Genomic DNA, 17,552 nt, shown 5'->3' on the forward strand with positions numbered 1-17,552 from the left:
GAAGATGAAGAATTTCACAGTATATAGCTCCATACCCCACAATCACCCACATATTTCCTACTCTACGACAAGTACCTTATTGTTTGACACAGAGAGTAAGTAGTAGACTCATGGTCCCCTGCTCTCCTCCTCCATATGGTGTGGTTAGACATTATAATTCACATTTGAAACTCTACAAAGTGTTCAGAGTTAGCACATGCTGTGAACAGTCGCATGTTAAGAGTTAATGCCCACTCTGATGTGAAATGTTCTGAGTTGCTGCTAGAGGCCTGGCAAGCAGAGGTGTGGCTAGGAGATGCCAAGCTTCCCCTCTCTCCAGGTATCCAGCAGCTCCCAGCCATCTTCTCCCTCTGGTCTTCATGGCTCACCCTCCACCCTAGGGGGTTACCCCCCCCAAACCCATGGCTCAACCCAGGTGCCAAGGATCATTCCCAGCTCCAGGCTCCCTGCAGTTCCTGGCTCTGTCATTCTGGGAGACTTAGAGTCTCTGAGGATAGATGGTTGAGGGATGGCTGGAAGCAGTGCATCCTGGGATGCTGGAGAACTGCTTCCAGTTTATATTGGCCCCATGGAGGAGACTAATGTTACTGTAACACAAGCTGCCTAACAAACTGGAGATAATCTTCGGCAGAGGAGGTGTAACTCTGAGATTCTCAGAGCCCACTTAGCTTATCTTTTCCTGCATTAACATATGGACATGCCCATCTTAAGAGCATTTAACATATTGGAAAGGTAATATGTAACAGTATGCCTTAGTCCCTGGGCTTGGACTCAAGGTCTGAAGAGCCCTGCTATAAATCACCAAGAGGCAGCAAGATCATCACTCCTCCACTTAGTTCAATCTGTGACCACCTGGATCCCAAACACATTCTGGCATCAAATAACTTAATGGGAAAAAAAGGAAGCTTCATAAACTACCTCTATAGCTGTTCGCCTAAAGCAGTCACAGATATTCAAGGCTTACATTATTTAATCTTATACATAAAGAGGGAAGAATGATCCTTTCTGGGTTCGAGGTCATTCGGGATGCAATATTAAATATAAGTAGCACATCCACCTTTAAACAGTAAATCAAGTGTCTTAGATAAGTTTCCTAGACCCAAAGAATTATAGGCAATAGTAATATGAAATGAACTGTGTTATTTAAGGTACTCACCTTATCTCCAGTACCAAAGAAGAATTGATTTTCCAACCTTCCACAGAATGATGAAAGATTGAAGAGCTGCCCTTTCGAATTATTTTATCAGAGCTATTGATCATCGATCTACTCAAACTCATATAACTGTCTCTGAAATGCAATACAGAAAAGACATAAGCCAGGCGCTGCATCACAAATATCAATGACATTTTCTTTACATACCTGAAAAAAGCAGCAAGAATCTCTCCCATTCCCACTCAGTATTTGTTCAATAAAATAGATTACATTTAAAAGGAGCATGGCACTTGATATTCATTTTCCTGCATCTAAGAAGAGATGGATCATAAATTTGGTGCTCCTGATCCTCCATGTCTGTTTTTTGAGCTACTGGAACATGAGGAACTCTCATACTGAATGGAATGTATGCGATAATGTGCCCACACTAACTTAAAACTTGATTTCTAGGAAACGCAGAGCCTGTAGAATTTTAGATGTACAGCTAAACCAACTCAATCAGTGATCTTATCTTATAAACAAGTGGGACATGGTCTTTACTCAAAAGAAATCCCTGAGCACTAAGTGTTGGCTGACGATTGCTGAATGCTTAAGGAAACAGACATAATAAGAATAATGACCATACAATCATAAAATTGTAATTGGAGAGTTAAAAATTGTAATAGAATATAAGGCAGGTTCACAGGTGGATCCAGGATTTTAAAAGCGGGGTGTGGGAGTAGTGACCACCTCTACAGGGGCAGCTGCACACCTCCACTTCTGGCCTCCCCATCTCACACCAGGGCAGGCAGACCATGCCATGAGAGCAGCAGCCAGGGACTTAGGTAAGAATCACATCCCCCTCCCAGCTTTCAACAGCCCCTCCCCACTTCCCCTGTATGCTCAGCAGTATCTAACACCTCCCCTTGTCCTGCTTACCTTGTGCACCTCCCCTTGTCCTGCACACCTCATTGTCTTGCTCACCTTCTCTAATTATGCCTCTGTCATAGGGAGATAAGTCCACTGCCACTGCTCTCCCTGCCACTTCGGCTGCAGGGAGCAACTGTGCACGGAGTCAGGCTTGACTGGGGCCAGCAGAAGCAGCAAGGGGGTCCCTCTGTCCCTGCATCCGCTCTCAGGCTGGTGGGAAAACACCCAAGGTAACGGGGCAGAGAGGAGCTGCCCACCAACTGTAACCACCACTGCCAGCTGAGCCCAGCTCCCCATGCAGCCTGGTTGGAGTGGGGCAGGAGCAGCTCTGGGAGTTCCCCCTACCCCTGAGGGTGCTACTGGGATCTGCCCTTCACAAATTATATTGAGTCTAAAGTCTGCATTTATGTAGAACTATAAAACCACACAGATACTACCTGAGCTATGCATAATAGCAAAATTTAGCTCTGTAAGTTCAACTAGAGTTCTTTGATTCATCAGTGAATCAAAATAACTGCCTATAATATATTCCCATGATCAAGTGCCTGCCATCTCCTTTAAGATCACTTAACAAACTACATACAGGAATCCTTTAGCCTACTGAGGATGCACAGCCATCACAGAAATAAGAATACTTAAATGCTCCATGGAGCTTCTCAACGCAAGTCAGGTCTCAAATTAAGGAGATTGAGCATGCCAGCTGTAAGATTGCAAACTCTTTGGGGCAAGTTCCCGTCTTTTCTTCTGGGTTTGCACAAGAGACTCTTTGATGAGTGCTCCTAGAACTGAGGTGATACAAGTAATAAAGAGCTATGTACATAGAACATTATGCAGTGGATTAAGCCAAAATGAAAAAAAGCACATCTTCCAATTTAAACTGCAGTGGGACTTTGATTAGGCCAAATGTAATTACCTAAACTGGAAATTGGCTAGCATTTGCACAGTGTTACAGTTTAAACATCCCATAAATGGTCAGATGATATTTTATAACCCATCCAAAAATCAATGCCTCCAGCAATGCAATACACCATTGCCTTCATGTTCTGATAACGAGTACTGACTCAGATGTTAGAATGCAATGACTTCCAGAAGTTGACAGCTTTCACACATTTTTGCAAATGATCCTAGTTATCCTAACTCAGAGAGTTGCACAAGTCTCTACTCTCTCATGTTTGATAATCAGAATCCATTTACAAACTATTTTATTTTGTATTGTATATGCAATAAAACTGCTCTAGAACAGTGGTAAATATTTACTGTATATTATCTGTCATGCAACAAGATACAGTACATACTTCTAAAAGAAAATTAACTAAATCTATCAAGCTAAGTACCTAATATAAAAACAAACTGGAAATGATTTTTGTTTATGCTGAGTTAAGAGTAATTCATTAGGTATTTTCACAGCATTCTAGGTTGGAGAATTTAGCAATTCATTATGTTGTTTGTACCTAAAACTGCTTTACCATGTGAAATTGGCTGTCTTGAGCCTTTACAATGTACTGTACCTCAATAGTGAATCGCATATATGGTGTGGTACTATAATGTTAAATCATGCTTTCAGGTACTGAAAGTAAGTCCTAAATGTTCTGCATTATAGCTCTTCTACAATTGCAAAAGAATGTTATAAATTGGTATGTGTTCTTCCTATTATGTATACTTTACTTCCAACTTAAAATGTTATTAAATACACTAACAAATAAGGAGCTAAATTTACATCAGGAGAGTCTGCCTTGTATCAATAGTTAGGTAAGGTGAGATAACCAATATAGACTACTGCCTAGCCCTCAGACCTGTGCAAAACTGCTGCACACCTAAAGGCCAATCTATGGCAGCGTTAACTTTGACAGTGAGTCCCCTTACTTTGGGGACATACTCAACTCTCAGTCCACACACACAGCATCCATTAACCTCAATGAACCAGTAATCTAGGGGAGAAAAGGATCATTAGTCAATTGGAGTTGTAACTTTCAGAGTTAATGCAATCCGTTAAATGTAAACATGTGCATTAGAACTTTAATAACCAAATTTTCTACTCAATAGAAGATAATGCAATTTATGAAACTTCACGCATCGTATGATAAAAGTTATGTATTTCATTACTCAATTAACCTTTAAAGTTCTGCTTTAAGGAGACATTATGGTCTACCAGATAAAACATCACAAGCTTATACAATTATTGACTTGTAAAATTTTGCCATTAAATTATATTGATCTAAGATATTACAGTGCTTTATAATACTACACACTTAGCCATAAGCCTTGTGCAGCTCCTGTACTATAACATATTCTAGAATGTTTGAGATTCACAAGGAAAGACACTAGCATATACTAGTGGGCCATCTCATGTCATCATCCCTCTATTGCCAGTGTTTTGGCAGCACATAGCAAGACTGACAATATCACACAATGAAAAACGGGCTTTGCTTTAACAAATATGTAATGTTATTTTCAAAGTTATTTTCAATTTTTGGCAAAAGAAGGGAAACTTCTGAGGGCAGAGTAGTGTGTTTTGTATCCCTGACTTTTACAGATAGAATTAACATCCAGATCTTGATACCTGTGCACATAGAGTAGAGCTTCACTCAAAGGAACTTCTTGTGCAATAAGGTGCTACTTATTTTGAACAGGGTGTTTCTGACTTCAGCCTGATGGACTTACACTAACAATTATTCCTTCCGTTTTGTTGAAAGAACACAAAATGATGGATAAATGCTCTTTTATTTTCTTTTGTTTAATTTTAAAGCATACTTTGGTTTCATATTTAAAACATAGAATAAAATGAGTTAAATTGTATAACATATATAACAGCTTGAGATTTGTCCATCAAACACATACTGTAAAAACAAGACTAATTCCTAAATGAAACATATAGGAGGAATCTTATCAGCTAATTTAGCCACAATTTGACTAAAACAATTAAACTAGCAATTTAGATTCTATTTCCACAAATCTCTCCCTATTTAGGGATCGCATACACAGGCATTTATAATATAGCTGTGTGAAACTGTTGCGTGTCTCCAAGACACAGTCCTACCTCTAGTGCTCTATATAGTAGCTGTGCTCAGAGACTTTGCCTCTAGTTTAGCTGAAGCTCCTGAATGCCTCATCAGCCTCTCTGCACCTGAGGCCAATAAAAGGTGTGCATAAGACAGAGATGGCTCTAGAGCAGGGTGGGCATGGAAGGGACATGTACAAGGCTGTGCTTCTCTATGGGATGGTCTGTGAGGGTGCACATGATGGATCCTCTGCTTCATACCCTGGAAGGAAACTGAAGCAGCAGACCACTTCACTTCCCAATTCTCCTCATCAAGGTGCTAACCCTGTGAACACTTCTGGCCTCTAATATGGTGAGGGTAGAGGCTGCTATATCTAGTTAGGGCACTGTATGTCTAATAACATCCTGCTAGTCAAAATTCCCCATCATAGCCTGCCTCTCCAAAAGCAGGTGCAACCTTGCCCAGCATTTCAGGTCCCTCTGCTCCTTTCAGATAGACTCCACTGATGCCCACCTCCTCCCAGAGTTGATCTGGTACCACAGTTCTCCTTGCAGGTTGTCATGTCTTTTCTGGTGAGCTTCCCCAGCTACTAGGCCATAAACTCATTTGTGGTCCACAGATTCCTGGCAGAAAACTTGGGACAGCAAACAGGAACACTGCATCATTGCCTGACCCTCCCCTAAGTTGATTCAGTCTTCAAGGCAGTGTTAGCCATGCCAGCAGTGGGCAGCCTGCAAACAAGCCCCTTTAAAGGAAACATGAGAGCAAGACTGATTTGAGTATCCTGCTGGCTGGGCTCAGACTCTGATCATACATGTCTGAAAAGGGCAGAAAGCAGTTCGTGGGACTCTGTGAGGTCTACGTGCAAATTACTGCTGTGTGCACTTGGTGGGGAAGGGGGTGAGGGAGTCTAGAAAGCAGCCTCCTCCCCAATATCACTTGGGTGGGTATTCAAATGCCTACCTGGGTCTGGACCCTTGAAGGGTAGTGAAGCACTGGAACAGGTTACTCAGAAAGGTGGTGAAATCTCCATCTTTGGAGGTTTTTAAGGCCCAGCTCAACAAAGCCCTGGCTGGGATGATCTAGCTGGGGATGGTCCTGCTTTGAGCAGGCGGTTGGACTAGATGACCTCCTGAGGTCCCTTCCAGCCCTCATTTTCTATGATTCTTTGATTCTAATACCCACATCTAGATGCCAAGGGCTCAAGGTGCCTGTGAGCTCCTATATACCCTATGCGCCCAGAGGCTATACTTGCAATAGGTGCACATGTGCACCCACAAAATCATGAATGGTGCATACCCCCGGCAGCTGAGGGGGCATGGCGGCAGTGGGAGTGTGGCAGCGAGCGGTGATAGAGCACAGGCGCTGCTGACAGTGTCGGCAGCACCTTTTTGTAGGGGGTACACTGACATGCTCAGGGGGTGCATGCACACCTGCATGCACCCCCTATGCATTGCCCATACACAAAATATAACAGAATGGCACCAAAACTGGCATTGTTCACATTGCACTTTTGGCCCTGGGGTTGAACCATAGCATTCTTTTAAAAAATAAAATAAAAAACTTTTGTCACCTGTGCCCAAAAAAGAAACTTAACTTATCTTCACATCACTTTCACCTTTGCTAGCTTCCTAGGACTTAAACCTATTTTTTCTTTTTGTGCACATATAACTGAGACATTTTACCTTTGCCCATCTCCCCCGTATACACCGTATGTCTAATAAACTGGGGGGGCAACTTGGGACAGCAAACAGGAGCATGGCATCATTGCCTGACCCTCCCCTAAGCTGATTCAGTATTCATGGCAGTGGCATGAAAAAAAAAAAGGGTGATGGACTTGACCATGTATCGAGGGAGTTTGAGGCTGATAAGTGGGGGGGGGAGTTATAGCTGAGTAATAAGGGTGGAAAAACAAGGATCATGATTGAGCCGATTAAGCACAAAGGCTGCCTTTCTTGCTAGTGGAGGAGAATGGGCTGAGGGGGAGAAAAATAAAATAAAATAAAATAAAATAAAAAAGCAGGTCAGGGAAGGACTCGCTGACTCCAGCCTGGTGGGAGCGGACCAGCCTGCCTTGCCCCACGGCTTTGTAATTAGCGGAGTTAATGGGGAAGGTGGAGCCCTGCAATCTACATCCTTGGAGGGGGGAGGGAGGAGTGCGCTGCTCTCACACCAGCTCCCTTCTTTTGTCTCCGCCGGCTGCAAGGCTCTGCCTCCGCGGTTGCCGGCTACGGAGGAGCTTTTCCTGTTGACTCGCAGCCGGGCGGCCCTGCACCGCGCGGGGAGAAAGCCGCAGCTGCCGCCGCCCGGCGGCTGCCTCTGGCCAGCGGTGCACAGCTGGCCGCGCGGCGCCACATATGCCGCGCAGCTGCTTGGAGAGGACCCTTGAGAGAAGCAGCGATGCCCCGGCGGCTTGGGGAGAGGAGGGGAGATGCCCTCGCCCCTCAGGGACCCTAGGAAGGGAGCGGGGGCAGACAGAGCTATGCCCAGGGAGGTGCCAGCTCCAGCCTCGGCGCCTGAACACATGGCAGCTTTGTGTGTCTTGGCTGGGAGCCTTGCAGGGAGCTGTCTCCTTGCTACAAGCCTCTGGCTCTGGGGTTTCTAGTCAGAGGGCAGACGGCAAGCCCCTTCTGGGCAAGGAGCCGCCCCCTGGCAAGTCTCCCAGCCGGGGGAGAAGCACAGTTAGGTGCCCATCAGCTCTGGCTGAGGGACCAGAGCCTTGGCCAAGCACCCAAGCGGCGAAGAGGACCCCCCCTCCTCCCCCCGCGTGACAGGACGCGCACGAGCCGCACGAGGCTTCGGAGCCGCTTCGATTTGCGCCTTCAGGGCCAGCCCGGGAGGAGCCGCGACCCGGCGGCGGCTCCGGAGGTGAAGGCTCCCCCCGAGGGGGCCCCCCCGAGCTCTCCTCGGGAAACTCCTGGCTTCCCGCGATCCCCGCAGCCGCCGAAGTTGCGGGGATCTCCCAGGCAAACTTCCCAGCAACAAAGGCAGAGCTGCCAGGCGGGCACCGCGCAAGCAGCCCGCCTCCCGCTCTCGGCGCCGCGCTGCACAAATCCCCCCCGGCTCCGCGCTCAAGTTGGGAGCACCGGGGAGCATCGCCTCCGGCGTGACCCCCTTCCCGGCGACACAGCACCCACCGTCACCTCCTTCTCCTCCTCCCCTTGCCTCTACATGCAAGAAAGCAAGAGGCTGTGGGACTGAACACCCCCTCCCCCCCCTCATCCATCCATGCATCCATCTATCCACGCGACTTCTGCCCTAAAAATCATCACAAGCCACAGCCCTTTCTTTCCCAACTCCCCAGGGAGAGACAATCCTGCAGTTAACACGAAACCACAAGGATGAAGTTGCAATAGAGGCTACAATAGGGCAAGGCAATGGAGGCAATGGAGGGGGGCAAGGAAAGGCAATGGGAAGAAAGGGGTGGGAGGGGAAGGGGTCATAAATTGACTAGTATCTGAGATACTTTTAGGGGAATAGGGGCGAGCAAGGAAGGGAGGAGAAGCGGGGAAAAACCCTATGCAAGAGCCTGAATCATTTCAATTGTCCGCCCCGCTTTGCCTTTGTCACATCGCTCCGGATTTTGCATTTACCCGGTGAGTTGTATTCCCCGGTGCTCCTCCGTTCTTCCTATTTCTTTTGTCTTATAAAAGATCAGGAGGATACTTATCGTGCAGACAGTCCACCTCTTCCTGAATGAACGCATGTCTTCTGCGAATCAAGCCCCCTCCCCCTTTTCCTTTTTTTCTTTTCTTCCTTCCTTTGTTTGTCAGGGGTGCGCAAAAACCCCCCAACAAAAACCGAAATCAAATTCGATCAACCCGAGCTCCACAAATGAAACAAAGCGGCAGGAGAGGCTGCTCTTAGGGGGGGCAGAGATGGCAGGCTGCGCTGGCTGCTGGTGCTGGGCTGAGGGTAGGAGCCCTCCTGGCACTGCCCGGTGCGCTCCCAAGCCTATGGGGCTTGCTGGCTCGCACGTTTCCTTCCAGTTTAGATACCAGCAGCAGCCAACGCCGGTCTCTGGGGCGTCGCTAGCACCACCCTTTCCCTGGCGGGGAAATGATGAGCAAAGCCCGGCCAATAGGTGGCTAGAGGAGGCGGGGACAGCTGCTCCCCAACTTTAAAACCCGCTTTCTCGGCTAGCTGAGGCTCTCCTGCTGCTGCAGGAGCTGGAGAGGAGAGATCAAGCTAGCTGGGGCTCTCCTGCAACTGGAGGAGGGATCAAGTTCGCCAGGGCTGTTAGGGAGGAGAGATCAAGCTAGCTGGGGCTCTCCTGCAGCTGAAGAGGAGAGATCAAGCTAGCCAGTGCTTTCCTGCTGCTTTGGGAGCTGGAAAGCAGAGAGCTCAAGCTAGCTGGGGCTCTCCTGCAGCTGCAGGAGCTGGAGAGGGGAGAGATCAGGTTAGTGGGGGCTCTCAGGAGCTGGGGAGGAGGGATCAAGCTAGCTCAGGTAAAGTGGCAGTAGTCACGTTGCCTGCCAACCTTTGCCTGGACCTGAAAGGGAAAGCAGCTTTGCGCCCAGCCTGCTTCTACTGGAGCAGTGGTAAGCTTGAAGCAGCCCAGGTTAGCAGCCCTGTGCTTTCTCTGCAAGGAGCTCCAGTTTCCTAAAGCTGCTTGGCCCTAGGGAAGGACTCTGCTCTTTCCGTACCTGCACAAGGGAGCCGTTGAGGACTGCAATATCATAATCATCATCATCATCATCACTATTGTCATCATCACCATCATAAGTGATATTAGGAAAAAAACTTTCTGGCCAGGAAGGTAGTAAAGCACTGGAACAGGTTACTCAGAGAGGTTGTGGAATCTCCATCCCTGAGGTATTTAAAACCTGGGTAGACAGAGCCTTGTTTGGGGAGGAGATATAGATATAGATCATTGCACCAGGACCTAGGGGAACAGATATGTACATCTCCTTGGAATAGCTCCATGTATTAGATGCTATACAGGGATATAGTTGGGGAGGGTCCTGCTTTGACCAGGGCATTGGACTTTCAACCTGTGGTCTGCAGTCTAAGGTGTCCATGAAAGATGACTCTGTTCTATCAAAGTATGTGAGTACCCACATTTACAATTCAAAGGGATCTGTACTTCCATTCAGAATTTTTTTAGGGGTCCACAAATGAAAAAAAAGGTTGAAAACCACTGAATTAGATCTCCTAAGGTCTCTTCCAACCCTAATTTTCTATGATTCTATTAACAGTTTCCTTTGTAAGCATGTGTTTTCATAGTTTCACAGTTGTTTTCATGCACACTTCCTCCCCAAACAGTCCGTCTGCCAGAGGGAGGGGGCTAGAATATTTTTTCCCTCTCCCTCTCTTTGAAACTTTGAGTGAAATCTCTTCAGGAACTTTGTAGTGATGTGTGAGGAAAATGGGGTTAGGAAAGAAATATTTTGGTAATAAGCCACAGATTGCTGAAGTTTGACATTTGGCTTGGGAAAGAAATAGTGTTTAACCAACAATCACTTCTGACCATGCTCAATCTTTATACATTTCAATGGGGTAATTTCCTACCACAGATGCATATTTTGTGCAATATCTTAAAGTTAATTAATTCTAAAAAAAATTCTTTTTACAACATAGTCACAGGAACCGCAGCGCACAATGTCCCCAAAGAAAAGCCAGCTTACATGAATGGTTTGTTCTCTATGGATGAAAAACTGCCTAGGGTAACATATTACCCCAGGCATGAATATGTTTTTCCATATGGGATAACAATTTACCCCTAGTCCATGTTAACACAATTTCTGTATAAATGACAGCCCTCTAGACCTATTTGACCACTTCGGGTGGATGCATCTGAAAGGTCAGCCTTCATTCACACCTCATTCATGTCCACTTCAGGTATCCATGGTAACTAATGGATGGCCATCCTCCACTCTGCTTTTGCAGAAGATGTGGTAATCCTTTTTGCTGACCACTTTGTTGGCAGGCTGCAAGGTCATCAAAACACCCTGCCCTTTTGCCAACCCCCCCCAAACCAAACCAAACCCTGTCACACCCAAATCCACTTCTGCTCTCTCTTCTCATGGCAAAACTCCACCTCACCTGCCCTTTTCATAACATACAAGCTAGTTTGCCCTGCCTTCATTGGAAGTGAGGACAAGGAGCAAAGGAACAGCAGAGAAGAAATAGAACAACATCATACTGCAATACAGAGTACACTATGGAGTCCCCTTTGATGGTAAGGGCTTGACACCCCCCATGGCCCTTTTACCTGGCCCTTTTACCTGCTCTCAACAAGCCCCTGCATGTGTGCTTTCCAAACAGCATCCACCCACATTTGGCTTGCCTGCAAAGGGTGGATGCAGGTCTCTGGCTTCTGTGTCCAGGAGGAGAGGGTGCTACCTGTGCTGCCATAGGACAGGGCAGAATTGCTTCTGTGGCAGCATAGGTGGACAGGCTTGTCTTTGATTGTTATTTATATGCATTCAGCAGTAATCACTTTTTTCTTTTTTTTTTCTGCAGTACAGGATGAGAAGGCAGTGCATATTCAGTGCTAAAGCCTGTCTTGCACAGGTAACTGGGAATGACAGAGACGCATCCACTTATGAAATCTTATCCCAAGGCAGTGAGGATGCTGACTTTGTTTCAGACATGGGAGATTATTCAATGCAAGAAGACCATGCGTCTATGGAAGCTTCATCCAGCTCAGATGAGGAGGAGTTGGTGCCACAAGCAGAAGTGATGTCAACACTTCCAGTGGGAAAGGGAAGAGGACCAGCCTGGGGCTGCTGTGGAAGACTGAGGATAGCTACAGCAGGACATGGAGCAGAACCATTGCTATCACCCCCAGAAAATGTTGTAGATGATGACACCAGGAAGGAATGGCAGTGTGTGGGGAAAAAAAGTCAACAGCTAATACAAAATTGGAAACAAGTCCATGAAAGTGCTGGGCCAACAAGAGAAAGTAATAAAGGCACAGTGGTGGAAACGTTCCACCTGTTTCTCTTGCAAGATATCCTGACTGTTATCATAAAAGAAACAAACAGAGAGGCAGAAAGAAGATTCAGGGAGTGGAAAGATAACGATCCTGAAAATAGAAAGAAGTGAAGTAGCTTAGAAAGAAGTGAACTCCCTTCAGGAGGGATGTGGACAGCATTGAGAGGGTCCAAAGGAGGGCCACTTGTATGATCTGGGAACAGCAGGGCAGACCCTACAGGGACAGGCTACGGGACCTTAACCTGTTCAGCCTTCACAAGAGAAGGCTGATAGGGGACCTGGTAGCCGTCTATAAACTTACTAGGGGGACCCAGCGGGGATTGGGAGAGACCTTGTTCCCCCGAGCGCCTCCCTGAGTAACTAGAAATAATGGCCATAAGTTGTTAGAGAATAGGTTTAGATTAGACTTAGAAGGCAGGGCGGCTAGGATCTGGAACCAACTTCCAAGGGAAGTAGAGCTGGCTCCTACCTTGGGGGTCTTTAAGAGAAGGCTTGACGTTTACCTAGCTGGAGTCATTTGAGCCCAGTTTTCTCTCCTGCCCAGGACAGGGGGTCGGACGAGATCTACAAGGTCCCTTCTGACCCTACATCTATGAATCCATGAAAAAGCTGGACAAAACAGAGCTGAATGCCTACATTGGCCTCCTACTGCTGAGAGGTCTATACCCTGGTGGTCACGAGGCACTGGAGGAGTTGTGGGAGTAACACACCAGGCGTCCTTGCTTCTGTGCCACCATGAATTTCAAACAATTCTGTCAAATCACCAACTACCTGAGATTTGACAACACACTGACATATGAGGAAAGGAGAACTGTGGAAAAACTTGCTGCCTTCAGAGATATTTGGACACAATTTGTGGAGCAGCTCAGGAAATGGTATTTCAGGAATACATCTGACGGTTGGTGAGCAGCTCATTGCATTCAGGGGTCGCTGCCCCTTCAGACAGTATATGTCCAGCAAACCTGCCAAATGCAGCTTGAAAATTCAGTGCTGCTATGATGCAGGAACATCATTCCTCCTGTCTGGACACATCTACCTGGGCAAGCAACCAGAAGCTTCATGCCAAGGTAATCTTGGTACCCACGTCATTGAAAAACTGGTTCATACCTGGTACAAGATGAGAGAGAATATTGTGGGTAACTATTTCTTTACAAGTACTGACCTGGCAGAAAGACTGCTACAACAGGACTTGACCTATGTGGGTACAATTTGAAAAAACAAGGCCGATATCCCAAACAAAATGCAAGCAAATCAAAGAAGGGAAACTTTTTCATCCATTTTTGTTTTTCATGTGGAACTCACCCTAGTTTCCTATGTTCCAAAGAAGTCCAAAGTTGTGCTGTTTCTGTCAAGCATGCACCATGACCTGTCAGTGGGTGGAGAGCAAAGAAAGCCAGACATCATCCATGACTACAATAAAAACAAGGGTGGGGTGGATAACCTTGACCACCTGGAGACAGAAAATCAACTGGTGGCCAAAGACTATTTTTCAATATGTTGGATGTGGTTGCCATTGTCAGCCTCATCATTTGGCTAGGCCCCAATGCAAACTGGAAGCAAAGATCACATTTAAGAAGATGGCGCTATTTTTTGCAGGAGCTTGGAGAACAGTTGATCAATGGACAAATAAAATGAAAAATGATGGATACACGTAATCTGTCTAAGTCTGTCAAGTCTAGTATGACTGCTCTAAATTACAAATTGCCATAATGCACCTCAGTAGAACCTCTGCAAGCACGAGTGGATGTTGTGCTTTTTGTCCAAGGACAGATGACCGCAAAACCTGGAAACAACGCAAAGATTGTGGGCAATTTGCTTGTGTGCACCACAGTACACCACTGCTGCTTTGTGAGGAATGCAATATTTAGTTAAAACAGTTAGGAAATGTTTTTGGAAGTAACTGTTAGTTTGAAAACAGTGAGAACTGCAGACTTAGCAAATTGTTCATTTGCGTTTTGAAACTCTAAAAAAAAAAGTTTAAATTTTCTTCATAGTTCTACTTAAATAACATTTTGGGTTAAAGTAATCATAAATACTCTTTCAAACAATCTGCATGTTTAATAAATAGTTTTTGATACATTTATACTGTTGTCACTGGTTCCATTTTGTTCATGCAGGTTGGGTAACAAGTTATTCCATGAGAACAACAATGGTTATGGTTTCATGAGAATAGATGAGGGTTAAGCTCTGCGATCCCACAAAGGTACTTATGCGTGAAGGCAAAGGAACTACTGCCAAGCATACCTGTAAATGTCATAGAACCATTGACTCTCAGAGAAGTCAGGTTGGAAGACACCTCCAGAGGTCAGCTAGCCCCACCTTGCCTGAGGCAGGATCATCCCTAGCTAAACCATCCTATACAAATGCATAATCTAAACCAGTGGTGCTCAGCCTTTTTACCCAGTGAGTTAGACGGGTAGTGCCTGGTCCAACCATAGGTCAGATCATGGTTCCAATCCAGTGCCTGGGGCCAGTGTAACAGGCACCATCCAGCCACACAGACTGTTTGTGGGGGGCAGCCCAGGCCAAGCCCAGTCCTGCAGGGAGGGGGCATCACTTGGCCTAACAGAGTGGGAGAGGGAGAGGGACGTGACCTGGCAGTAGGGCATGTCTCGGCCCCATGGGAAGAATGGGGGCATGGCCTAGCCCCAATCTGGCCCTGTGGGGAAAAGGGGATGTGGCCTGGCCTGACTCCGACTGGATGCACTAGCTTAGGGTTTGGGAACTTGGCAGGTGCAAGGGTGACTGTATTAGTGGCTATACTTGCCAAATTTCCCAATCCATGGAGACCCCTCCATGCCAGATGCAATGGCTGCACAGGCTGCATTTCATCCCTGGGCTAGAAGTTGAGCTGTCCTGATCTAAACTTTTTGTAAAACTATTGTTAGCCCTGGCACAGCACAAGACGAGACATAATAACCCTATGCGAATAATTGGTGACTGAGCAGGAGGCCTCTACTAGTATTTTTTTTTCAGAACAGGATTATATCTTGCCCACCTAGATGATTGTATTGTATTTCCCTACTAATTAGTCAATCAATGACCAGGAGCCATTGCTTTCAGACTTCCAGTAAGAAAAAAAAATGTTATATATATTTGGCCCTTTAAAAACAGTAATTTTTAAAAGGAGGAAATCATAGAACTTTACACACCTGTTTGGTTAACACTACCTGGCTTTCCCCAAAGTCACTCCTCTGAGTCTATTTTTACTCTTCTACAACTTTCTCCAGTGAAGTTGTCATGTCAATCAACCCTTCAGCTTATACTACAGGTGAAGTGTCAGAAAAAATGGCATTGCTCTTCTCTGGTGGATCTATCACATTTGTGTGGCAAAGTGGTATAATGTGGGGTTTGCATGGGGAAATGCCTATGAGGAAATCTAGGAAGATAGGAATTGCCATACTGAACCAGATCTCCAATCCACAACTGTATAACTTGTTTCTAACTAAGGCCACCACCAGAAGAAACATGGCAAGGCACAAGAAACTTTGTACTAAGCAGGTGAGAGAAACTGATCTCTACCAGAGAGAAATTGGTTTAAGCCTTGTAGCTTGAAGTTTAGTTTCTTCCAAAATGTAGTATTTACTGTTATAATTATGAATAGTATGTCCAGTCTCTCTCTCTGAATCTAGCTAGATTCTGAGTCTCAGTAGTTCACTGTGACAGTGAGGGTCTAGATCAGTGGTCGCCAACCTTTTTAAGTAGGAGATCACCTTTGGAATTTAAAAGCAACCTAAGATCTACCGTGCATTGCTGCTCCCGCCCCCGGCCCAGCAGATAGAGTCTGTGGGGAGGGAGGAGGGTGAGGGGGGCAGATTGAGGCAGAGTGAGAAAAAAAAGATTTTGGGGCATGCCTCCCCAGCAGGTAAGTCCCACCCAGGCATAGCCCCACTCAACTTACCCCTGCTCCTGCGGCACTGACCCTCACTGTGGGGGCCTCGATCTAGCCCCTGTTCCTCCCTCCTCCATGGACTGACCTGTTGAGCTAGGGCACATGCATGCATCCACGTGGGCACTCAGCTCCCCACCCCAGCCTCAGATCGACTCCCAGAGGCTCCGAGATCTACCAGTGGATTGAGATCCACTGGTTGGTGACCACTGGCTTAGATGTATAACACATGTATAATAGCAGAATCAACCTTTATATTACATAAGAAAGGTCGTGGCAGATGTAAGCAGCTGCACTAGGATAACTTCAGCACTCTGATGTAGAATTACCCCAGAAAGACTCAGAAGTAAAATTACACCAATGTAAGTTACACTGGTATGAGTGTCTTTTGTCTGCAGTTATCTTTGGGTAGGGGTGGGACACTCATTTAACCCCATCCCCCCATCCCTCCTGACAAGATCCAGACCAAGTGGATCCCCAGGAGCCAGATCTGGACAGCAGGGCTCTTCACAGGCCACACCTGGAATTACATCCACTGGCAGGCTGAGTGATGTTGGTGTTAACTGTGGGTGGTCCCTGAGCAACTGTGTTGGCTCAAAGTGCTGCATGGGTTAATGCATTTGCCACTCATCCTGCACTGCCAAAGCACATCCCCAGTGGAGCTCTGCATCCTGGAATTTGGCCGAGGACCCTGTCCCTGCCTCCACTGCCCCCAAATTTCCTGGCCTTCCAGGAGCCTGTGGCCTGGATGAGACAGCTTTGTGGGCTACATCAGGCCCTCAAGCCATATATTTGAAACTCCTATTCTACGGCATAAGTGGCCAGCCTGTGACATACATGCCAAAATTGCTACTGGCGGCCTCTGTGGTAGATTGGGGAAGGGACAAGGAAGCACAGCATCAGATAGAGCAGGAAGCAGAAAGCGAAGCAACAGATCAGATGGTGGAAAAGGAATTAGAGTGGCACTTGGGAAGAGTGAAGGGCTAATTTGTGGCAGGTCTGCCAAGAAGGGTTGATCCCCACTGTTAATACAAGGCAGAAGTGTCAAACTCACTTGAGGCCCCAAGCTGGATCTGAACTTCAGGCTTCTCGCAGGTCAGGTGCAGCTCTGGGCACTGTGGCAGTGGTGGTGCTGGAAGGTCCAAAGGAAGCAAAGGATGTTGCAATGGCAGTGGTGGTAGGAACAGGTGTGGTGAGCAGTCTGATGGCAGCGGAGAGGGGTCTGGATGTGGCAAAGGGTCCAAATCTGGGAGCCTGCTGGCAGTGGGAAAGGTGACAGTGAGCCAAACTCTCTGCCAACAGCCATGGTCAGGAGGGCCAAAAACCTCCAAATTCTAAAGCAGCCAATAACCCTGTAACTTCCAGTGTACTGCTGGTAGCCTGGCAGGCCAGGTAGAGGTTCCACAGGCTGGATTTGGCCCACAAGCCATAGGTCAACACCTTGATGGATATTCATGTACTCAGGTGAACAGGCTGATAATGTCTATAACCCTGGGCCTCTATCTGTAACAGCAGCTCCAGCCCATTAGGAAGTAATTCATCTGTGTCCAATACACAAGGATTCTTGGCCATTGGAAGCACTTGAATGATGAACCATGAATCTCTCCTGAACTTGTCCCTGTCATTTTCCTAAAAATGAATTGGGGATTATTTCTGATCTCCA

The 17,552-nt window shown here is 46.6% G+C and overlaps 1 protein-coding gene across 1 annotated transcript in view; it reads right to left on the bottom strand.

The window, feature by feature from the left end:
• ST8SIA4 (ST8 alpha-N-acetyl-neuraminide alpha-2,8-sialyltransferase 4) overlaps positions 1 to 9,033 on the bottom strand; it is a 112,425-nt gene extending 103,392 nt beyond the window's left edge. Inside the window, exons 1-2 of the mRNA XM_006035355.3 lie at positions 8,655 to 9,033; positions 1,157 to 1,288 (exon numbers count right to left, since the gene is read on the bottom strand). Coding sequence (XP_006035417.1) covers positions 1,157 to 1,288; positions 8,655 to 8,767 — 245 coding nt within the window. The 5' untranslated portion in view covers positions 8,768 to 9,033. The remainder of the gene's footprint in view (positions 1 to 1,156; positions 1,289 to 8,654) is intronic.
• Between the last annotated feature and the right edge of the window lie 8,519 nt (positions 9,034 to 17,552).

The sequence above is a fragment of the Alligator sinensis genome, unplaced genomic scaffold (assembly GCF_000455745.1).
Source record: "Alligator sinensis unplaced genomic scaffold, ASM45574v1 scaffold1214_1, whole genome shotgun sequence".
In the NCBI taxonomy this organism is placed as follows: domain Eukaryota; kingdom Metazoa; phylum Chordata; order Crocodylia; family Alligatoridae; genus Alligator; species Alligator sinensis.